General features: G+C 43.6%; 1 protein-coding gene and 1 pseudogene across 12 annotated transcripts in view; one reads left to right on the top strand and one right to left on the bottom strand.

Annotated features, from left to right (window-relative positions):
• LOC108926250 (pyruvate kinase PKM-like) overlaps positions 1-6,764 on the bottom strand; it is a 12,792-nt pseudogene extending 6,028 nt beyond the window's left edge.
• Positions 1-23,389, top strand: part of LOC108926321 (protein mono-ADP-ribosyltransferase PARP6) — a 23,546-nt gene extending 157 nt beyond the window's left edge. Inside the window, exons 2-26 of one of the 12 annotated variants that reach the window (XM_029253445.1) lie at positions 5,604-5,681; positions 5,808-5,911; positions 8,257-8,431; positions 9,247-9,324; positions 10,126-10,220; positions 10,416-10,476; positions 10,622-10,712; positions 10,910-10,976; positions 11,231-11,380; positions 11,863-12,013; positions 12,402-12,533; positions 12,989-13,084; positions 13,575-13,667; positions 14,332-14,457; positions 14,628-14,693; positions 15,081-15,148; positions 15,338-15,386; positions 15,629-15,741; positions 16,543-16,615; positions 19,608-19,677; positions 20,227-20,306; positions 20,397-20,456; positions 20,709-20,772; positions 21,284-21,368; positions 21,529-23,388. In XM_029253445.1, coding sequence (XP_029109278.1) covers positions 8,429-8,431; positions 9,247-9,324; positions 10,126-10,220; positions 10,416-10,476; positions 10,622-10,712; positions 10,910-10,976; positions 11,231-11,380; positions 11,863-12,013; positions 12,402-12,533; positions 12,989-13,084; positions 13,575-13,667; positions 14,332-14,457; positions 14,628-14,693; positions 15,081-15,148; positions 15,338-15,386; positions 15,629-15,741; positions 16,543-16,615; positions 19,608-19,677; positions 20,227-20,306; positions 20,397-20,456; positions 20,709-20,772; positions 21,284-21,368; positions 21,529-21,631 — 1,974 coding nt within the window. In that variant the 5' untranslated portion in view covers positions 5,604-5,681; positions 5,808-5,911; positions 8,257-8,428 and the 3' untranslated portion in view covers positions 21,632-23,388. Of the gene's footprint in view, positions 1-5,603; positions 5,912-8,256; positions 8,432-9,246; positions 9,325-10,125; positions 10,221-10,415; positions 10,477-10,621; positions 10,713-10,909; positions 10,977-11,230; positions 11,381-11,862; positions 12,014-12,401; positions 12,534-12,988; positions 13,085-13,574; positions 13,668-14,331; positions 14,458-14,627; positions 14,694-15,080; positions 15,149-15,337; positions 15,387-15,628; positions 15,742-16,542; positions 16,616-19,607; positions 19,678-20,226; positions 20,473-20,708; positions 20,773-21,283; positions 21,369-21,528 lie in introns of those variants that run through there. The other 11 variants (XM_029253449.1, XM_029253446.1, XM_029253444.1 and 8 more) reach the window with 11 other exon arrangements.

Genomic DNA, 23,389 nt, shown 5'->3' with positions numbered 1-23,389 from the left:
GGCAATTGGTTAAAAACTTTTTTTTAAAACTGCGAACCTCTCCTTTTTTAAATTCGAATTGTGAAAAACATCCCGGACCTACCCAGTTCAAACAGGAGCTGGACAGTAGTAAAGCTGTTTCTGAGTACAAGATGTAACATTCTAAATGAATAATTAATCTTTCAACCAGGCAAAAAGGGAAGTTTATATACACTATTTGACTGCGAACACAATGTTTGTGCGTATCAACGACCTCTCTGAAAAATCTGGTCAAGACACAAACAAAGTCGACAAAGGCGATAACACCGTATACCCCCCCACACACACACACACAAACAAACATTTGGATTTAACTTAGGATTTTTTTCCAACTTACATACACGTGGACAACTTTAGGGAGCAGTATAGGGCAAGTACCTTGAGTGCAGCATGGTGGCACAGGAGGTAGCACTATGCTCGAGCTCTACGTGTGGGTGTCCTTCAGGTCTGACTGGCTGTGAGAAGGTCACGTGCCCCCTTTGCAAATTAAAGACGCGTGTGGAATAAAGTAGTGGTAAACTACTTCCGTATCCTCCTTTGCCATGTCAAATTTGATTCAACAACATTTGCCTAAACTTGCTGAAGGATGGCACAACGAATGGTGGGGCTTGAATATAAGTCCTCTGAGTTGAAAGGCAGTTTCGTACTCTCTGCTTCCGGCATAGACTCCAGACCACCTTGACCCTGCAGTTAACAGGCAGTTAACCATGTTGAATGAATGAAATATGAATGTTTCGACCTATAAGTGTCTGAAACTCAGTTTCGGTGCTTTACCACTTAAATTATTCAGTTTTCAGTACATTTCATTGAACATGTTCTTACTTTTTGCCTTATCATTGTCACTTTAATTAGAGCCCATAAAACAACTTAACAGACATTTTCCTGCTTCACTGAAATACTGTCAAAAGTGCTAATTTATTTAAAATTGGCAAAAGTCTCATCATTATTAGGTGAAGCATGACAAATTCAAATACTTTGTCTAATAAATCTTCAAAATTATGTATATACTTTATAGCAGGTCTGGGGGTCAAGCCCTGCTTGAGGTGCCTTGCCATGCACTGGCGTCCCGTCCTGGGTGTGTCCCCTCAACCCTTCAGCCTTGCACCATGTGTTGCCGAGTAAGGCTCTGGCTCTCCGCAACCCTGCTCAGGAAAGCGCTTGTTGACAGTGGAGTGGTATATACTTTATGTTTGTGTGTATGTGCTAAATGGTACTGGAATTCAGTTCTTAGATGGTACTAGAAATCCTAGACAGCACAATATTCCCCTGCCTTACAGAAGTAATGCTTTCCGCAGAAATCCTTCCTAATACAAACTCTCGTAACTTAAAGATGTAATTACCATTAATATTTTATGCATTTTTAAAAGTTTTTATATGTTTCAGAGCACCCAAAAATTACATGCACTTATGCTAAAATAACACTGAATCCCATTGAAAGGCACATTAACTTCAGAATTTAACATTAGTTATCATGACATAACATAATATTCTTTTTTGCAGTTTCCCTCCATTACTTCATGATTTTATTGGTACTGTATGTCTGTCTACCGGTGACCATTCAGCTCTTTCTCAGTTATTACGCACCATACAATTAAATGCTCACAAACACAATATGCATACATATGATATTCAGTGTTTAAAGGAAGGGGGGGTGCGGTGGGTTGGACCACAGTCCTGCTCTCCGGTGGGTCTGGGGTTCAAATCCCGCTTGGGGTGCCTTGCGACGGACTGGCGTCCCGTCCTGGGTGTGTCCCCTCCCCCTCTGGCCCTACGCCCTGCGTTACCGGGTAGGCTCCGGTTCCCCGCGACCCCGTATGGGACAAGCGGTTCTGAAAGTGTGTGTGTTTAAAGGAATTGAAAACAATTCACACTCATTGAACAAACCGGGTTGGAATATGTGATTCAATGTGGGTTTGATCTACGCTCAGTCTGTATAAAGTTTGCATTTTCTTCTGTGTTTGTGCGGCTTTGCTCTCACAGATGTGTTTCAGGTGAACTGGTGGCTCTAAATTTCCAGTAGTGTGTACACGTGCAAGTGTGTTGCGTTGCTCTGCTTTTAGACAGGTGAATGGTTGTAGTGAGCTTAGTGCTGCGTATCTAACGCTAGAAGTTACCTTGGATAAAGGTGACAGCTAAATTCTAGTCAGTAATCACTGTGATTCATTTTGGAGAACAGTTTCTGCAAAATAAGTAAATGTGAATATCTCATGCTCAAATGCTCAGCTGTCAGGAGGCACATGAAATCCAAACTCGGTTTGCGTAAACATGAAGAAATGCCATGTAAGTTAAAGTAGGGGATTTAAATTTAGCTTCTCATGAAGTTAAATTCTCGTAACTCCAATGTGCATGTGGGGGGAATGCTGTACAAACATACTTCCACGATCAACAAACATTTTAAGCGCAAGTTAAGACAGCTGTTTCCAAAGTTCAACAGAAAGGGCATGCTTTTAGACTCTAGTTTATGAGCAGGCTGGGTCTGGCAGCATGTGAATGCCTCATGTAGCTGAAGAAGAATTAATGTCACTCAGTGGTAAGAGATGGTAACTGCTGTGGCCTGTTGAATAAAACGATTGTCAGTGTTCCCAGGTGCTGGCACAGAAGTTTGCTGCTCCTAGGGCCATGGCCTGGAGCCAAGGTAGATGAGAGAACAATACAAGGAGTGTGCAGTTATGCGATTAACTTTAGACAAGGGTTGTAGAAGCGGGTGTCACTGGTTATAGGTTCAAGAGGCGTAAAATAAGGCCACACTAGAGAAAAACTATAAAAGAAGACCAAGGCTATTCAGGAAATTTGGAACCATGTCGTCATGATGTGCTGCACAGACAGTAAAGCTTTGGGCCTGATATCAATAAGGTTACGGCTCATGTTTTCAAAACATACGGTTACTGCCGTGCTTCCCAACTCAACTGCTAGACTTATTAGCTGGCCAAACATATATTGAATGTGCGACATCTGCTGTGGTTCTTTTATTGCCAGGATTTAAACCATAAAATGCTCTCTCAAATTCTGAATATGACTTATTTGGGTGCTAGGAGCCTGAAGGCAAAAATCTGAAGGAAAAACTCTGAAAGGACTCAAGTTCTTTGGCCTACATAAGAATTGAGAGTGTACAAAAATAGGAAACCAAAAAAGTATTACTTATATTTTAGGCTCATGCACAACAAGTATTAACAAATAAATTACTGTCACGAATTACTCAGATTTAAAATTCAAATGCATTGATGTATTTTAAAAACGTCACATTAAGTTTCCTGCCTGTTTAAGTAATGGTACAAAAGAAGTTGAAAAATTTCCTTTGCTGTCAGGAGTTTAATTAAAAACTCTTGTGAAAAAGAGAGAACTTTGTATTTTGAGCAGTTTGGTGCTAGAGAACGTGCTTTTTCTAAAAATGTATTCTTAGCCGTTTCTGATGTCTCTCCTTAGTTTTATGGCAGTCTTGAAGTGTCTGTGACAGGCCCAGTGAGCTTTGGTTGCTCTCAAAGCGGGCTGAAGCTCTGCCGTTTCCTCTCATGTTCATGCTACATTAAAGCTCTACTGGTGTTCAACACGCACCAGAATTTTGGTAGTTGCTGCTCAGATCCCAAGAGCAATTTGTTAGGGTTTACAATAAACAAACCATGGATGTGATAGATATTTTCCTTGAACTAGAACCTGACTGCAGTTTTTCATTATAAATGTTAATTCTTTGTACTAAAATGACTGTCTACCTGTCAATCACAAACACACACACATTTTCAGAACCGCTTGTCCCCCACGGGGTCACGGGGAACCGGAGCCTACCCGGCAACACAGGGTGTAAGGCCGGAGGGGGAAGGGGACACACCCAGGACGGGACGCCAGTCCGTCGCAAGGCACCCCAAGCGGGACTTGAACCCCAGACCCACCAGAGAGCAGGACTGCGGTCCAACCCACTGCGCCACCGCACCCCCCAATCACAAACAATAAGTACTTTTTTTTGGAGGTGCCATCAAGTGTTACTGCTTTACACGGTCTGCTCTGCCTGAACCCTCATCACCTGACAACAAGGTCTATATAAGTTTGAACGAATAACAAGTGGGTGGTTGGTGGTGTCGTGGTTGGTGCAGCTGGCTTTGGCTCCAAAGACTGCCGGTTCGGTTGCCGCCTCCGGCTGTAGTGCCCTTGAGAAAGGTGCTTGTCCTGCAATTGCTCCGCAACTTTCTTCCAGCTGTGTGCCTGGGTGACGAGTTGTGGCCCTGCGATGGTCTGACATCCCATGCAGGGTGTGCCCCCTCAGCCTTACGCCCAGTGTTTCCAGGATGTGCTCGGGCTCACCGCGACCCCGCTCAGGACAAGCGGTTATTGAAATTGGTTGGTTGGTTGAATGACAAGTAAAAACATAAGAGTGATGTTATGAAGATGGCTGAGATTGTTATCATGCATGAAATAATTTTTGTCCTTACATAAAAATGTTAAGAAACAAGGTAAAATGTATTACGCCCCCTTCAGCAACACTAAGAATACTCTCTGAGCTCCAAGATGCAAAATACTTCGTTAAATGGAAATACCTCCTGCGTGGAACTGGTTGGCTAAACTTAAACAATTATGTTTAAAGTGAAGATCTTTAGAGTTTTCACCTTTGTTTATTTGCTGTCCTTTAAAAATGTGTAAAGATTTTGTTTATTTCGACACTGAATTATCATGGTGTGTTCTGCACTCATTTTAGTTGTTTCTATTGTATTGTTTAAACCTTGGTGTTTCAAGTAGTAAAGACACATGTATGAAATGGACCCACACACATGCACACAGTTGTTTTGTGTGTCCAGATGATAAATGTGATGTTAATGGGGATGGTTAAGCAGGGCCCCAATGTTAGGTGGCGTGAATAACAAACAATATGCATCCAACAATAATTCCAACAGATCACAGCTAGGCAGGATACGGTAAAGTACAGCACAATTACCGTGAGACCTCAAAGCACACATTTTTTTCCAATATGTCCTTAGGAGATGTGTGTTGCTGGTTGTTGTTACAAATAAAATTCTCTGTGCTCTCGTCATTCTTGCTTGGAGCCATAGGCCAGCAGAGAAAGTGGTGTTCGGTACTCTGTGGCCTAATTCATATTTTAGGTATGATTTTTTTTTAATTACTTTGTTAGACAAAGGGTTTATTTTATGCAAAGGTTTAAAATTTTTCTGGTTTTCAGTCCTATTTTATTGGCCTTTGGTAGGGTTGTAAGCAGTGGGGGGGGGGCTTCTGCACAGCTTTCAGTTAATGCACCACAGCACTAATCACCCTGGATAGACTGAAGCCCTGTGGAGTGCTGTCGCTATGTCAGCGCCATCACATCTCTCCCTCTTTCTTTGTGTTTTTGCTTACCATCTTCACCCAGACACGCTGCGCGCACGCTCCCTGTCTCACGTCTTTGTTGCGAGACTACCTCTCTGCTCATGCCCTAACCCTATGTAGGTTTTGGCTGTGTAGCTGCCTCCAATTGTGATATTCCTCCCCCCCCATTCCTTTCCCCATCCCCCCGCCCGCCTCTCCCCTCTTCGGCGCTAGCCCAGTCAGCTGCGAGTCACGTGACCAGCTCGACTGAGCATGCCCAAACCCTTCTGTGTTGTCAGGCAAAAATAAGAGAGCAGAAGGAGGTGAGATCTGCAATAGATAAACACGGCGACACCCAGACGGAGAACAGGACAGCTGTGAGCGAAAGCCACGCGCAACCTGCCAGCGGCCATAGGTGCTCTTCCTCCGCTTGTCCCGCTCTTCTTTTAATTTTTCCTGTTTTTTGTTTTGGTTTTTTTTTTCCTTTTTTCTCCCTCTGTCAGGGGAGCCTGCCACTGCGGAAATCCAGGTGCATTCGAAATAGGTGAGCAGAAAGGGGAAACGAAGGAACCCGCCGTCACATCAGCTTCTCTGTGCCCTCGAGGAGGTAAGTGCAGGATGTGCAGAGAGGGGTGGGGCGATGTGTGTCTTTGACTGTATTTTCAGTTAGAGGAGGGGTCAATTTGCCTGCATCTCCATAGGCATGTCAAGAAGAAGCTGGGGGCCAGCGGGGGTGTTGCTGAGGACATGGCAGGGCCGTTCGTAAAATGTGTGGTGGGGGGATGATCTTGATGGGGCCAGTTTAGGAGCAGCTCGCACATGGGTTGAATGACAGAAATAAGTAATTGGAGCTTATTTCATAATTTGGAAAGCTGAAAGAATACATAGGTGTGGTGGTGCGTAAAGACACTATCCTTGAATTAAAAGATGAGGACAAATGGAGCCTGAGAAGGATCTGCTCTGGGATTCTGGCTGAAACAAAATGGCTCGGCACCGGAGACTGGAGCCGTCTCAGTGATCCAAGAGAGCGAGAGTGAGGGAGGGAGAGAAAGAGAGTGAAGGAAAAGATGGCAACAAGCTTTTTACTGACTCCTTTCAAACTCGGTGACATACGGGGAGGTTATGGTATATTTATAGGTTTGACTAGGATGTAGCTCTTATCAATATGTATTGTTTTTAATCGAAAAAGCAAAGCACAAGATACCATGTTTCCTTATATAATAATTTAAAGACTGGCACACTATGTTTTTTTTTAGTTTAACACAAGTGGTGTATTTCCCGAGGCGGGTTTCTCATATGCTTGCTTGTGTAGTGAGGTTCTTGTGAACATTCAAGAAAAAAACAACGTACATGTTTGACACCGTGTGCGCAAGCAAGGCTGTTTCAGCTTTACTAATCATCATTACCGTCGTTGTAATTTTCACCATTATTCTTATAACTAATGCAGCTATACCCGTCATCGTCATCCTCGCCATGCGAAATCACTTGAAACAATTTTCAATTTGTCTGCACTGCAAGATGCTGTAAACCTATGCAAGTGGGGCTCAAAATGATGAGTATGCTTAGAAAAAGATACCTGAAGTCTAGATTCAGGTTTGTCCATTGTTTAGCTCGACGTAGGGTGAAGAACTGGAATTCGTGGCTTGTTTCGTGAATGTTCTCTTTCATGACTGTTTATGATTCAGATGGCAGACTCGGTGAGTCTATGAGTTGGGCTTAGCTTTCTATCTGTTGACATACCAGAGCACATCTCATGTGTAAGGGACTGGTAGAAGAGAAGTCGGACGTGGCACTGGGTAACGTGCGCTTGAGTTGCACAGCAGCCGAAGAGAAAAGGGCTGGGCTCGCATTTAACAGCGCCAGAGCAAAGAGTGGACGTTTTGCTCACAAGGACCCTAGAGCTTTACTTAATGGCCTCTGGATTGTGTAACCAGGCGGCATTATTTTTGTATTTTTGTCTTGCGCCCATATTCAGAAAAGGGGGCTGCGCCTGTAGAAAGTGGTAGAAGTTCATGTTAAGCAAACCAGTAACAAAAAATAAACATTGACATTGGTTCATTGAGCTGAAGCTCTCATCTGTAGCCAGTTATTAAGCTACTCTGTCAAAATATTGTACTGTTTTTAGTGCTTTTCAAATATACTGTCAATCACATCAATAACATGGACTGTATAAAAGGAAAAAAAACACCCAAACAAGAAGTTCTTAACATATTGAAATCATTGGCTATTCGAAAAAATGGGGTGGGTTATGTAACATATCCAGGTTTATGAAGTGTTTTGTACACAAATTGGCAAGCTGCTCATTTCATAGAGGTATGCTAGCAAATGCAGTTGAGTGCATCTCTACCGTCGCCAGACACTGAAAAACGGGGAAAATACAGATGCCGAAATTTCCTATTATATATTACACATTCACACATTCTCTCACACACATACATCTCCAGGTGTAATATGTCCCTTTTCCTTTTTTTCGTTGCAAACAGCCTTGATGAAGTGCGTGTATTTTTGGAGGGAACATGTGTGACACTGAAGAAAGACCCACGCAGAAAAGCCCACACAGAAGCATGCTTCCTCAGACAAAGACTCACGTAGTGATTAATGTATTGGCAGCAGAGGACAGAAACTGGTTGTTGCTAGGATACACAAGGTGGAATGTCGATTATTAAAAAAGAACGGAAAAGACTGCATATAAGATAATATATGAAGCCATATTGAAAAGACAAGTCTTTTCTCTTATTCTCTTTCTGTTCTCCATCCAACATTCTTTTGACTGTTAACCTGTAGGAAATATAATTTGGAATAATTACTGCTCCTTTCAAGGAATTCTCAGCACAATAATGAATTATTGTTTTTTTATTATGATAGTTTAAGCTTTTCTTTTTTGTGACTTTTTTTTAATTATTTTTTTTTTTTTTTACTTTTACTGTTTCTCTTTTGTGACAAACATTTCAGCAGCGGTTGCCAGGGAGACAGGCACTCGAGCGAGGTAGAGGGTGAAGGACAGTGACCTCCACCTGTGACTCAGTTCCTCCAACGCCTCGCTCCCTCTCTAGCGCTAGCAGCAGCTGGAATGGACGGGAAAACTTGCGCCGTGTCCGAGAAGTGCCTCTGAATCCCAGATCCAATGGTGGGTCCTGTACTGTGTACCTTGTGATATGACCGGAAAATGGTTTCAGGTACATCACTTTAACAAAATCAGCCTCAGGTTCCAGTAGGTGAAGCATACAGTTTTATTATTTTATTGACGATACTTGATGTCAGTGAGCGTGAGTACTCCTCTTACCACTTTACTTTATGGATTGCCTGTAAATTTTTTTTTGTTTTAATACCATCTGTTTGTTTGTTACACTGTACACTTTGTCTCTCAGTGATGGCTAAATGTATTCTCATCCCCTTGTGATAGTTTATAAGAATAGTCCACATTGAATTGAGAAACCAGTTTTTTGTCTAGCACTGTCCTGAAAGTGAAATTTACATTTATACATTTAACTGATGCTTTTCTCCAAAGTGACTTACAATGTTAAGGTAACAATTATTACAAGCTTATAATTATTTACCCATTTATACAGCTGAATAATTTTTCCCGGGGCAGTTTATGATAAGTACCTTGCTCACAGGTACTACAGCCAGCAGTGGGGATCAAACCTGCAGTATTTGGGTCCAAAGGCAGCAGCTCTAACCACTACAGTACCACCTGTTCCAGCTGAAATGACCCCAAGTCTGGAAAAAACATGAATATATGTTTGGAAAATAATACTTTTGATGAACCAAAAGGGAAGACACCCTGATTAGTCTGATAGATGAGAATTAGAAACGGAAAAAAGAACTTTTGTGGCGTTTCGGGAGGTGCTTTGTGGAGAAACGTACGGGAAAGGAGATAGGAATCATGGTATTGTAGGGACATTGCATTCTGACTATCCTCTTGGCCCTTGCATTAAGCAGGACATCAAGGGCCAGTGCTGGACTGATGAGGAATCTGATGGGGAGAATGACTCTGAGGAGTTCCTTTATGGAATCCAGGTTGGTATCTTTTCTCATTGAGGCATTAGCTATTGCACTGTAGGTGAGAATGAAGAACAGCAGCAGGTAAAAACTTAAAATTAATGTGCCACATTCATTGATTTAGCAGACACCTTTTGCCAGAGCAACATACATCTCAGAGTAAGCAAAAGTGCATTTCACCAGCAGACGGAGACACACGGGTGCAGATTCTTGAAGTACGGTCAAGTTGGTCACGAAAGAACAGAGCATCTTCCTGATCCGCCCCCAAAAAATCTCATTCAGTGAGGCATTGCATGCTATTCAGAGGAGATGTCACTGGTAAAAATGAAAATATCTTACAGTTTTGCATTTTGAATGCAGACGTGTGTCTTAACCCGTTGGTACACCAGGTTCACTGCAACAGGCACAGCAAAGCTCCTGAACTTGTTCTTTGGATGGCTACTGCTGACATTTGAGATTTGCTGTAATGACAGGGTTCTTTCTTCATGCTGTCCACTCTGTATGCAGCTACAGTGAATATTCACTGGCGCAAACACACCATCCTTGCTCCGGCTGGACAGAGTTAATAGTGGTGCTGAAGCAAACACCAATGACTCATTGGTCCTTTCAGCATTGCCTTTATTATTTTTGTTTGCTGCAGCAGCGATTTAGTTCAGGGAATTGGAGTCTAAAATAAGGTACATAAATAAATCAGAATGTAGTGAAAAAAGCACACAACTTATTTGTTGTGGCTGGCAGGCATGCCTGACCACACCATGCCAAGTGCTGTAAGTTAAACTGTGCTAAGCTGTGCCGTACTGTGCTGAACTGTGTCTGCAGGGGAGTTGTGCGGCCGATCTCTACCGGCACCCCCAGCTGGATGCTGACATTGAAGCGGTGAAGGACATCTACACTGACAGCGCCATCTCTGTCAGGTATGGCCCTTCAAATCAAATCTGTCCAAACTCCAGATGTCCACAGCGTGTGTTGTTGTTTTCATACAGAGAAGTGCATGGAGATCTGAACCATTAAAATATCATCAGCCAACACTTTGAAGCAAAGCTGTGTGCACACAGAGGTCATTACACGATTTCCTCATCGGTTTTTTTTCTCCTCTGTGTCTCTGACAGGGAATATGGCACAATTGATGACGTGGACATTGACCTGCAAATTAACATCAGTTTCTTGGATGTGAGCTTCTTTCTCTTGTTTTTTTTTTTACTTCTCTCAGTGTCTCCTCTAATCTGTTTTTCAGCAGTGCTGAAAATCATTTACTCATACTCCACACTGTTGGTACAATGTGAGAATGACAGCTTTGCCGGGGGTGTATCCGTAGGAAGAGGTGGCGACAGCATGGAAGGTGATCCGAACAGAACCCATCATTCTCCGTCTGCGCTTTTCACTCTCTCAGTACCTTGATGGGCCTGGTGAGCACTGGCAGAACAGCTTGGAATGACTCTTTGTGTGTGCGTGTGTGTGTGTGTGTGTGTGTGTGTGTGTGTGTGTGAGCGTTCCTTTCTGCTTGTACGTGTCTCACAGAATATGCCTGTTGTCTGCAAATATCACGGTATGCTTATGTTCATCTCATTCTGTACCCATGTCTTGGTCTTACCTGCATCCTCAGAGCCGTCAGTGGACGTCTTCCAGCCATCCAACAAGGAGAACTTCAGTCTGGGCTTGCAGCTGAAGAAGTGAGCACTCCCTTTTGTTCAGCCTTCGTCCTGTCCACTAAGTTGCTCAGCAGTACAGTGCTTTTCGTGGTGCACATCTTATCAGGCCACATTCTGGAACGGATGGTCAACACCACACATCTACAGCAATAGCAATCAAGTATTCCTTTAAAATAAAACACACAGCAAGCGGAATAAATATGCAGGTATGTGGATGGCTAACAACAGCTGCAGTGTAACCCAAGTACCTTTGGTTTCTCTCTTGATATCTACAGGATCCTCAGCATGTTCACATCGCAACAGTGGAAGCACCTAAGCAATGAGTTCCTGAAGGCACAGCAGGAGAAGAGACATAGCTGGTTCAAGGCTGGAGGCACCATCAAGAAGTTCCGTGCCGGTCTCAGCATCTTCTCCCCCATACCTAAGTATTTTTTCTCTCCCTCGTTCCATGATTTCCACGTTGTAAATTCTGATTTCATTCTACACTTCAGTTTGCTTGTTTTAGCACATTTTATGCAACAAAAAATCTTGCAGTGTGATCAGTATCTGCAACTATCTCTACTGAATTGAATGTAAATGTTATTTGTTTTTCTGGGCTGATAACTTCAGGTTTAATCAGAATGTTCCAGGTGTGGGCCCACTGTTCACCATATGTCAGTTTTAGTAAGAGTGACTATTAAACAGATAAAGCTTTGTATTAAGGACCATATTCTTTATCATCAGCACTCGTAGTAGTGTTATGAGATATATACAGTCACATATGACAATGTAAAAAACACATTGGATGAGCTTGTAGACGCAATTCTGTGTGTAAATTTTCTGTAACTTATGTGCAAAGTGCGTGTATCCTGTGTGTGAACTGTGTGCAAATCGGCGTGTGTCTCCTTGGGCCCTGGCCTTTCTCTAGGTCTCCAAGTTTCCCGCTGATCCAGGATACAGTTCTGAAAGGGAAACTGGCAGTACCGGAGCTGCGTGTGACGCGCCTCATGAACCGCTCCGTCTCTTGTACCATGAAGAACCCCAAGGGGGAGCTCTTCAGCTACCCACCCAACAGTCAGGTCCGAGTCCTATCCGTGTCTTCAGCACTGCCTTTGCTGTGCCCCCACTGCACCCCCCAAACTAATAACCTCTCATTTTCACATTGCCATGCTTTTACAAGAAAAACGCATATATAATGCGTGTTCTTTATGAGCTCACTTCCAACAAGCAACTTCATAGCTCACCAGTAGGTGTAATTTTAAAGTATATCAGTAAATGACTTTAATTTGCACTAAGTGATCAACTGTAGATAATTTGTTGAGGCACTCTACACACAACATGTGCTCACCTGATTCCCTAATTCCTCCAATCAAACTAATACCCTGTTTAACCAACCCTTCCTTACCCCCTTGCCCAAAGTGGCTGGCTCCCTTTCCCATAATGCTTTGTTTCCACTTGACCCATCAGAGTGTGGCTGTCTCCGCGGCCAGGCCCCCAGCGCAGATTACCACGAAGCAGCTGATTGAATTATTTTTCTCATCCCAGGCGGGTGGCCACTGCAAGAATATCCCTACCTTGGAGTATGGCTTCTTAGTCCAGGTAGGACCTAATTCAGCCAAGACCTGGAATAGGGATTGAAGTGTCTTCGTAAGGCATCAGTGGGTTAATGGCTGCATTCTCACTGATACACCATTTAACATCACTGCTGTTTTTGCAGTTTCTTGTATTGGTCAGAAGGTGGTTCATAGATATTTCCTGTAATTGTATGAACGACATGTTGAAGCAGGTGCTGAATGTATGTGTTTTGATCAGAATAAGGTGTTTATAGAATGGATCAAACTTTCCTAATAAAGGTTTGTGATTAGCACTATGCTACTTTCACAGACTTTTGTCTGCTAAGAGATGTATCCCAGGTTCTGAGTGCTTCAGCCTGCCTTTGAAGATGTACGTGACAAAATCACTGGCTCTCCTGTGGATCTCGCTGCCTTCCTGTTCACACTCAGTGGCAGCAGTGGTAGAGACTGCCAGGGAAACGGTGTCCTCTTTCCTGTCAGATAATGAAGTACTCTGAGCAGCGGATACCGACGCTGAACGAATACTGTGTCGTCTGTGATGAGCAGCACGTCTTTCAAAATGGCTCAATGCTCAAGGTACCTTTATTATTTTGACATGATGAGCTAAAATTGTTTTTGTACCTAAAGCCATTATGTTAAGATAAACTAAGTTCAAAACAGCTGTGCGTCTGTTATGTTCGTTTCTCCGAATAGAGTCACATGCATGTGTGCATGAGGTTGTGCACAGAGAATGTGGGATAGTTGTGTATGCCTGTCTATCATTGCAGATGAATACATGCTTGTATGGTAATTCTTGCTTGTGTGTCATTGCATATGTATGTGTGTGTCTGCATGTGTGCTTATGCAATAATGTTCTCTTTCTTGGTAGATAATGATGTACTCTTTGCACTCTATCTGTGCGTGATTGAATATGTTAGCCTGTTTTTGTATTACACCGTGTGCGCTTGGGTCTGTTTGCTCGTGTGTGTGTGTGTGTGTGTGTGTGTGTGACTGTGAGAGAGAGTGAGATTGCAGATGCAAGTATATTTGTGTCTAACGCAGTACACGTGTCCTTCTGCCCATGCAGCCAGCAGTATGCACCAGGGAGCTGTGTGTCTTCTCTTTCTACACCCTGGGGGTGATGTCCGGAGCTGCGGAGGAGGTGGCCACAGGTGCAGAGGTGACCAGATTATTCTGTCCTGTTCCCCATGCTGCTGTTGAACTCACTGGATGATCACAGGCATTTTATTTTTATGCAAATTACACACCGAAAGAAATGTGATCTGACCTTTACACTGTGTTTCTACCACAAAAACTCTTTGGGGGTATCCGAATGTGCTAATCTAGAGTTCTGTGACTGAAATAAAAATTCAACATCATGAATATTTTTGGAGGTCAGAATTATTCCATAAGCAGGCATGTGCTGTACTTTGTTATGTTCGATTAAATATTTTAATATCCCGACACATTATTTTTTATTAATAATGTACCACTATTATTTTTTTATAAATTGTTTTTAATTAACAACAAAATCAGACATAATAGGGCTACTGCATAGACAGAATCAGGGAACACGCATACAGATTTAAATAAATACAGGGTAGGGATGAAAGGTGTAAATATTTAGCAAGGGTGCTCATGTATCACTGTCTAGGAGCTTTCAGAATTCATTACAGTTATGACATGTCAGATACATGTTTGACTTGGTGTTTGGTTTGAAATGGAAAAGGGAGGAGGGACTAACACATAAGATTTGGGTTAAATGGAGTCTGGCAAAAATTTTCAGAAGCTCTCTTGTTCCCAGCTGGTGACTTGTGTCAACAGTGGCATTTGATGATCTCCAGGTGGTGGACCTGCTAGTGGCCATGTGCAGAGCAGCCCTGGAGTCCCCCCGCAAGAGTATCATCTTTGAGCCCTACCCCTCTGTGGTTGACCCCAATGACCCCAAAACACTGGCCTTCAACCCCAAGGTGGTCACTCTGCACCATGTTATTTTTTTGAATCCAGGAACATCTCTGCATGTTATGAAATCAGTATCTAGTAAGGCTGCACTGACCTTTTTGATTGTGAGAAACTGTGCCTTGTGGCCCCCTCTGGTCCTCGTGACCATCAACTCACTTGCGTTTCTTTCTGACCATAGAAGAAGAATTACGAAAGACTACAGAAAGCACTGGACAGTGTCATGTCTATCAGAGAGATGACACAGGTGCGAAGCACTGCGTGCCAGCTGTCTCTGTGCACGTTGAAAGACCATAGCAGAGGTCTTCGGCCCTGGTCAGAGAGAGCTACAGTGTGTGCAGCATTCCCGTCTCACCTTAACATCTCACAGCCTTCACATTGAGAGCACACTAAATTCGCTCAAGCAGAAAAATAAAATATTTATTGAAGTGGGCAGGTAGAATGAAAACTGTAAGCACTGTTAGAAGCGATAACCTGCACACCAAATTCTGTTCTGATTCATATCTACACATACACAACACACAATCCACAACACAATATAATCCATATAATGTACAAGCACTTCCTTAAGATGCTCGTTGATACACAGAAGCAGAGTGGTGACAGCAAAGTGACGCATTGCTCTTCTTTTCAGGGATCGTATCTAGAAATTAAAAAACAGATGGACAAGCTTGATCCACTGGCACATCCTCTCCTTCAGTGGTGAGTTTATCCATGCCCTGCAGGTGGGGTTCTGGTTGAGGTGTAACACTGAACTATAGTAAGTGGACTGCTTGTGTTTGTCTGGTTAGACATATAAACCAGAGCCCACCAACGCCTCTCTTACGCTTATGCAAAGCCAAATATATATGCTCTGAATGAGACATATGGAGTACATTTCCTGTTTTTCAGGATCATCTCAAGCAACAGATCTCACATTGTCAAGCTGCCACTGAGTAGGGTAAGTGAACCAAAATTTACCTGATTCCATTTCAGTACCTTTCTGCAAGTCTGGTGCTTGATCCATTTTTCCACCAGAGGCTAAAATATGATCTGTTTATATGGTCTGTTTAGCCCTGCTGTGGTAGACCTTGTTACAAGGCATCACAGAAACACAGCAGCAGCAATTTCACATGGAGTGTAAGAGTCGCACATGATGCATAGCGTAATGTGATGGCCGTGTTTTGCTCTGCATCTCCTCAGCAACTCAAGTTCATGCATACGTCCCACCAGTTCCTCCTGCTCAGCAGCCCCCCTGCCAAGGAGGCCCGCTTCCGCACTGCCAAAAAGCTCTATGGCAGCACCTTCGCCTTCCAGTGAGTCAGGCTCCCCAGATCGCCTCAAACCTTCGTCTTGTTTTTCCCCACAGGCTCCGGGTTATAGAGTGTCTTCAGCGACAGCAAGAAGAAGCATGCTCAAGCTGTGCCATGTGATCCATATAGATTTACTCTGCTGTGTGTCTGGAACCCACTTACTCTAGAGTATGGGCTAGTGATGCTGCACTGCAGTTGTGCTGAAATGTACTTGTTTTTAGTGACCAGAAGTTCACCCATTTCCTCTGAATAATATAAGCTGGTTTATTCCACACAGACCCGATTTCCAAATAAATGTTGCTGAGATTATTGTTTTTGCTAAGGAAAGTAATTCCAGAAATAGAATAGCTTAATAACACGTAAATGAAAGTTAACTGTGATGTGCTGCTTTTCTTTGAGGTTTTTTGGTGATGATGCTACTGAAAGTGTTTGCTGGTGTTTGGTGGTTCTCAGTGTTGGTTGCAAAGGCCACATATGTAGCCTTGTCATTATCTTTTGAAAGTAAAAATTTCCATCACGCTGTTTCCACAGACTGCCAGCTAATACACAACAGGTTTTAACACTTCCCTTGATGTCCCTATCTAGCTACCCTGCTCTGGTCTTATTGTCTTCAAGCGAATCCAGTGGCATACTGGAAATGACGAGAGATGTGGCTGGTGGACTCTGTGTGTCTGGGTGTTTGCACACTTCGTAGCTGCTGTAGAACCTGAGGCAACTCCAGTCGGGCAAGGCTTCAGCATGTTGGGGAACTGGTCTGTATTCATGGCTCTCGTTGTCTTTTCTCTCTCTCCGTACCTGCTCTAGTGGTTCCCATATAGAGAACTGGCACTCCATTCTGAGAAATGGACTAGTCAATGCTTCTTATACCAAACTACAGGTATGTAGCTCTCGCAGTTAGCCAAGCCAAGACGCATCCTCTCTTGGACAGCGCCTGTCTTCTCGACCTCGGCCTGCTGTCCAGCTGATCCATTTTGACAGTAACGGATGCCATGTTCCTCATTATTTTCAACCGGTCGTTCCCTCCCTCTTTTCTTTGACTTTGTTTTGTTCTACGTTTTTGCTGGCAAGGCCCACCAGTAATACTCACGGCTTATGCTAAGCGCCGCCACCTTCGGTGCTGGCAGCAGTGTACACCGCGACCCCCTGGTCCGCTGAGGACAGAGGACGAGGCGTCCACTGTGTGCCGTGTTACCGGTCGGCCTTGTCGACGCAAGGGTGGACCACTAAGAGCACCAGAATGCGTTACGCGAGAGAGCTTGATTTACAGTGTCTGTTGTTGCCTCCACTGCTCTCTTCGCAGCTGGAGCCTCACAGAGAGTGGGGCCCTGGCTGTAGTCGGCCACTGTCTTTGTCCCTTTCGGTTATTGGGTTGCTAAAGGTTTGTTGTAAAGAGATTGTGACCCTACAGTGCTAAAGGGAAGGTCAGTAACTGTCATCCAGCATGCACATCGTTTCCCCTTTGTTTATTTCAGTATTTTACACATATACACTGTATTTTCACTACTCAGCTTGTGTAGAACTTGCATGAGTATGGATTCAGAAAAACATTAATTGCACTGGCATAACAGATCCGCTTCTAGACAAACAACAGTATGTAGCCTCATATTCCGTACTTTCGATTACCTGTTTACCATGAGGTATCAGTGAGTAAATGGTTGGGCTAATATTCAATTCACTCTGCTGCTGTCATTTCCCATTTTTGACTTCAACAGAAACATGCAGTCATTGCCCGGTTAACATCAACGTTGGGGAGCGAATCCCTGACACTAACTAACTGCCCTTGTCTGCTAACTGTGCAACTGGGTTCAGTGGCCCTCGTGTGAAGTCCTGTGACTGGTAATGTTTTGACTAAGTAGTATATTGTTATCATAGCATAAATTTGTGGAAATAACACATTAAACATAAAAATTAGCAGCAGAGTTGCAAAACGAACTAAAAAAGTCAAATATTTCTGGTATGTGGGAGCATGGCCACTCCCACCTCCTCAGTTCTTCACTGGTGCAACCATAGTTTTTAATGAACTGACAGAGGACGGGAGACATTGCACCGTGGTACTTAGATAACTTGAGTGGTTGGTACAGTAAACTCCTGTTTGTTTTTTGGTATTTCTTATGTTCTTGTTGCACTATTTGTTTTGTGTTACCTTTAGTCCACCTTGTACCTCCTCACCTGGTCACTCCCCAAATCCGGGAACCTCTGGCATGCCACAGTAATTTTGACTTATGTGTAATTTCTTACTTTTACCCATGATTTCATGTGGTACAGAACATTTACAACACATTTAGCATAAAATATTAATTATAGAACTTAAATATGTATATTTATTGTATAGTGAATTCCACTGTATTTTTATATCCACCTCCCTAAAATGTAGAAGGCTGGAAAGCCTCTTTTAACTCGTATTCATTATAATATATGTTTTGAATATGTATTTGCAAATAATCAATGAATATCAATATTTACTCATCCTGTGTCTGCAAGCAAGGCACAGCCGTGAGCCGTGCCACCTGCAGAGGCAGATTTTATTGGCAGGTTGCGTATGTTTCATGAAAGATGAGTTTTATGACATAATTGTAAGTGGAGACCGTAACGTAAACATCGGTGAACATGGCCTAAAAACAGTACAGTCATAAAAGTGCACTGTTCTTTGCCAGCTATGGTGTTAACCGGGCAGTGACTGTCTGATAGAAGTACTCAGTCTCTGAGTTCAATAAAGTAGTCTTTTAACTTTGTCTATTATTTCCTGTCTCAGAGATATGTGATGCATTCCTATAAGCACTCCCCAGGGTGTGGGAGTGCGCACAGCAGTGGGCGCAAAGACAGCTGTCCCCAAGAGCAGACCACAATTAACAATTTTGTCAGAAGAGGTCTCTTATGTAAATGAACACAAATGAAAACAGGGTTCAAAACCAGCTGTACACAGAAGCTCCCGTCTCTGAAGAAGTGCCTGGAAGCGTCCAAGTGCCAGAGCTGGGCCTTATGCTCATCCTTTTCATTAGGAAGAGGGGATCCAGCTGTGACAAATTAGGGCAAGGCTCTCAGGCAGCAGGTCGTGGGTGTTCATTAAACAATTTGGTGGATTTAATGAAACACACTTCTCAAACCTTTAGTTCTCCTGAAAGCACCAGTGTTACCTGTCATTTTCACATTTTTCTCCAGGATCCCACCATCTAACCGCAGATCATTTTGTTTGTATTCCTTTAACTCATGTCATTTCCTGGATCCCACTTGTCCTTTCGCAGTCTGCTTTGTATCATAGTCCACTATTGCTCTTGAACATCTAAAGATGTTTAATTCCCCTTCTCTGCAAACTCAGGTTTTGTAGACTCAACCATAACTGAGCTCCTCTTTTACCAGCACATTACGTCTTCATTTCAGCTCTTTTTTTGTTACCATGAAGTTCCTCTACTACTTTCTATCGAGTTGTTCTCTCCCTTTTTCATACTTTCTACTCTTTTTTTTTTTTGCTTCATGGTCACGGCATGTAGATGAGAGATACCTCCCAGTAGCAAAAAGTCATTAATTTCTCTCTGTCTCTGTGTGTTCCTGGCATCGACCTTCCTTTCACGTACTCCGCTTTTTTCTGAGTCATCCGCTTATAATTACCTGACCTAAACACGTCTTTCTGATGCTTTTGTAGAATACATTGATCAGCTCCTGAAGAGATACGTGAGGGTGTTGATGGTGCAAATGGCCTGTGACTCAAGTAGGACCATCCTCAGATAGAAATGTGTCACAGGACAGCTATGGTTTTGTTGGGTGATACTTTCTAAGGAACAATTCTCAGAGATATCATGGCCACCCCCCTCCCCCCCACCTCTAAGCCGTGTTACCCTTGGTGACTCTCAACCTGCTCTTTTCAACGCAAGCTGCACGGGGCTGCGTACGGAAAAGGCATCTATCTCAGCCCCATCTCCAGCATTTCCTTTGGATACTCAGGTAGGAACCCACACTTTGCTCATTCCACTTCCCCTAGAGGCCCAGATTGCCATAGGCCAAACGCACACTGCCATGCCTCCCTCCACAGCACCTTCTAAGGGAAGCCCTCAGATGATTGCCCACCTCCAGTGCGTGGTGGAAGAACGCAGTCCGAGTGTGTTTGTTGCCGTGTGCTGTGGTGTGCGCTGTGGTCTACCTTCACCATACGTGTAGTCGGTGCTTGTCTCCACTGTTCGGCGGCACTGTTTTCTGAGATCTGTCTTGTTAGACTGTTGTACTCGTCCACTGGCGCACCATGCCCTTCTGCCAGGCAGCCTGGCTTGTCATGCGTTCATTGTGCATCATGCCTCTCGTCACAAATGTAAAACAGCCACTGAAAGGGCCACCTGAGATGATTCTGATCGCAGCGCTGTTGCTGGGTGGAAGACCGTGTGCTGCTAGCAGCTATCACTAACTCCATGTATGCGTGTGTGTGTGCGTGTGTGTGTGTGCGCGCGCGCGCGCTTGTGTTTGTACTGGACGCCATGTTGATGTGTGACACATGTCCAGGGATGGGGAAAGGACAGCACCGCATGCCCTCTAAGGATGAGCTGGTGCAGCGATACAATCGCATGAACACCATCCCGCAGGTAGGCCACGTGTAAAACTAAAAACCTTTTTTCTTTTTCACCAGTAAATAATTTACACTGTTTTTCTTAATTTATCGCACTTGTAACCAGTGGGTTGCAGGTTTAAATCCCGGGGAAGGGGAGTGTTATGCTGTTGTCCGCTCAATAAAGGTACATTTATTAATAAAATAAATGTGATGAAATATAACAGAATTTACTGCCGTTAATTTAAGCCGTTGTCCATAAAAGCTGACAAAATCTCTTCCATGAATTGGCTAAAAGACACTTTCATTACTAAGCACGCAGATCAAGTGTGGTAGTACATGTATAAGTAATATAAACTTTTAATACTTTACAAGTATTGTATACAAGACATGCTGTCAGCATACTTTATTCATCGTGCCCACCTTGCCACTTCCACAGACTCGCCCGATACAGTCCAGGTTCCTTCAAAGTCGAAACTTAAACTGCATTGCTTTATGTGAAGGTAAAATATAAAAAGTGTACTTGTCTTTCACCTTTTGTGATCAATGTATGTACACTGCAGGGCACAAAATTCACTGGCTCCTCATGTTAAAAACAGTCAAGTTACGGAATTAACATTTTCCAATTTTTTTCATTTCCATTTTTCCAGAGATAACACATGTTTGTTTTCATTCATTCTAAATTAGCTGTTACTCTGAGTTAGTAAAAATAAAAAAGAAAAAAGTATTTTTTTTGTAGGCATATCCAGAATGTCTATAGAACCTACCCTGTATAAAAACTGACGCACATCTGTATTATTGTTTGTAGATTGTGTTTAGTGAGAAAAGTGACTTTGGAGTTGAGAACAAAGCAAGTTATGAACAGACTTTAAGTCCCAGTTGTGTTTTTACGATGAGGAACCAGAGCACAGGCAGTGTGTGTAACAGTGTAAAACATGCAGAACAGAATCTTCTGATGAGCTGATACAGTGGATGCTCATAATGTATTAAGTAGTACATCTTCCTGTTTCCCAGTGATTACGTCAAAGGACCTTCAGAAGCATGGTAACATCTGGGTGTGTCCCGTGTCGGACCACGTCTGCACAAGATTCTTCTTTGTGTGAGTTGAGCACTCTTGTTGCTGAACCAGACACGGAGCTGGCATTCTAAAGGCTACTTCCTTCCCTTTAGCCCATCTTTAATCTCTTCACTCTTCCCTCTAAATCCGGTGTGACCGTGCTTTGCAGACGAGCGCTACGATTCTGCTCTGTTGACTTTAGGTATGAGGACGGCCAGGTGGGAGATGCCAACATCAACACCCAGGAACCCAAGATCCAGAAGGAGATCATGCGCGTTATCGGAACTCAGATTTACTCCAGCTGAGCCAAGGCAGGAAGTGCCACCCCTACTCCCCCCCCCCCCCCTTCCGACCACCCAGTGGAGCTCCCGAAGTCACCAAGCTCTGCTGCATAAGCGGTCGGCTTTCGGGATTTATTCACGATGGTTTAGAGGGCGAACCAGCAGAGATTTCAGCCCATGATCCTAAAGTCTCGTGTTCTCCATGAAGCTCCGTTTTGCCCCTCTGTCCACTCCTCTTTAAGGCTTCTGGGAAAGGGCACAGGGATAAAGAAGAGGCCTCTCTGCTGCTAGAATGCCTTTCTGTGAGGCTCTGGAAAGTGGAACCTGCTGTGGATCCTTTGGCTAGAGCCCCGTGGAAACCAGACGCTAGCTCACGCTGCCCGAAGAAAGTAGCCAGCGGAGAGCAGATATGACCTGCGTCGGCAGCAGACTGTCACCATGGCCCATGTCGAGAATCCCCAGTTCGCAGGACACCTCCCTCGCTTCAGACACGCTCCTGTCAAGCATGTAATCGGCCGACTCTTACCTAAAAGACACCCTCACCCTCTCTGCTCTGCCGTATTGTGTCAAAGTCAGACCAGAACATTTTTTTGTCATTATTTCCATTTTCCCTTCCCTGTAGCCTGAAAATTACTTTTTAAAATTATTACTCATGGAGAAAATCAAAAGAATTTCAAATCCATCCCTTAGTGAACTCTGAATAATAGATGAACATGCCTTTGCCAGCTGGATCTTCTATTAGGTTGGCAAAAACATCTTATTTAAATTGTCCTCTGTTTGTTTGATGTTCTAAGTAATTTAATTCAAATTAATGTCCAAAATCCAATCATGTGTGTCCTTAACTGGTATCAGCTCTCCCACCGTTCCTTTTCTCCATTCAAGCCTGTTTGACTTGCAGGCGTAAAATAAATTTAGTACTGTGTACATAAACTCAAGGGGTTATCTTAAAGACGCAGTGCTTGACAAAGCTAGCTCGGTACAGGAGAACTCAATCTCAACCTCACCAAATGGCTCGTGCTGGACAGACAGCGGTTAAGTTGACAAGAGAAGGCAACTTTGTCATCTTTGCTCTCCGTGACATTTTTCTTGCACTTTTCTGGAAAAAAAGACCTGAAGCTTGCAACCCTATCAGCCAGTCGGCTTCCCTTGCTGTCCAACATGCAGACTTTGTGTGCTAGTGATTCCTTCTTGAGAATCTCGCGTATCGCGTTTCCGAGAGGATCGCCAAACTCCTCACTCCGTTGTTTCAAGAGCTTCAAACTGGATTCGTACTGTCAAGGGTTTGTGTGTTTGTTTGTATTCCTTTGTTCATGCACTGTCGATGTGACTTTGCACTTCTCCGGCGATCGCCAACCCCACTGGGGAGGTGGTGTCTCTCGCACCCTTGGCACAAGACTTTCCATTGTCAGATGGACAAGGAAACGAAATGGTGGCATGAATTAGGATGTAATCTTTGGGTATAGAAGTATCTCCGTGCGTTTATGTCCATTACACTACTTTATGTTCTTAAGTGGCTTATCCTATTTTGAAAGACGCGCAAGAGTTTGCGTTTGGGAAGCAGGAGGTGGAGCCCTCCTGCAGACGATGTGGATGATCCCACCCCCTTTCTCCATAAGAAACACCCGAACTGTCAGCGACTCTTGTTGTCCGCATCGTTCGACTCTACCTTTATTTATGCATCTGCAGACACCAGTTTCTCGTCCTTTTCTGTTTGCGTTTTCCTTTTGTTTTCTTTTTTGTAGTGCTGTACGTGAATGAAGGAGAAAAAAGGAAAAATGAATA

Source organism: Scleropages formosus, chromosome 7 (genome assembly GCF_900964775.1).
Source record: "Scleropages formosus chromosome 7, fSclFor1.1, whole genome shotgun sequence".
NCBI lineage: Eukaryota > Metazoa > Chordata > Actinopteri > Osteoglossiformes > Osteoglossidae > Scleropages > Scleropages formosus.
The sequence above is the reverse complement of the archived record's forward strand: the minus strand, read 5'-3'. Positions and strand labels throughout refer to the sequence as shown.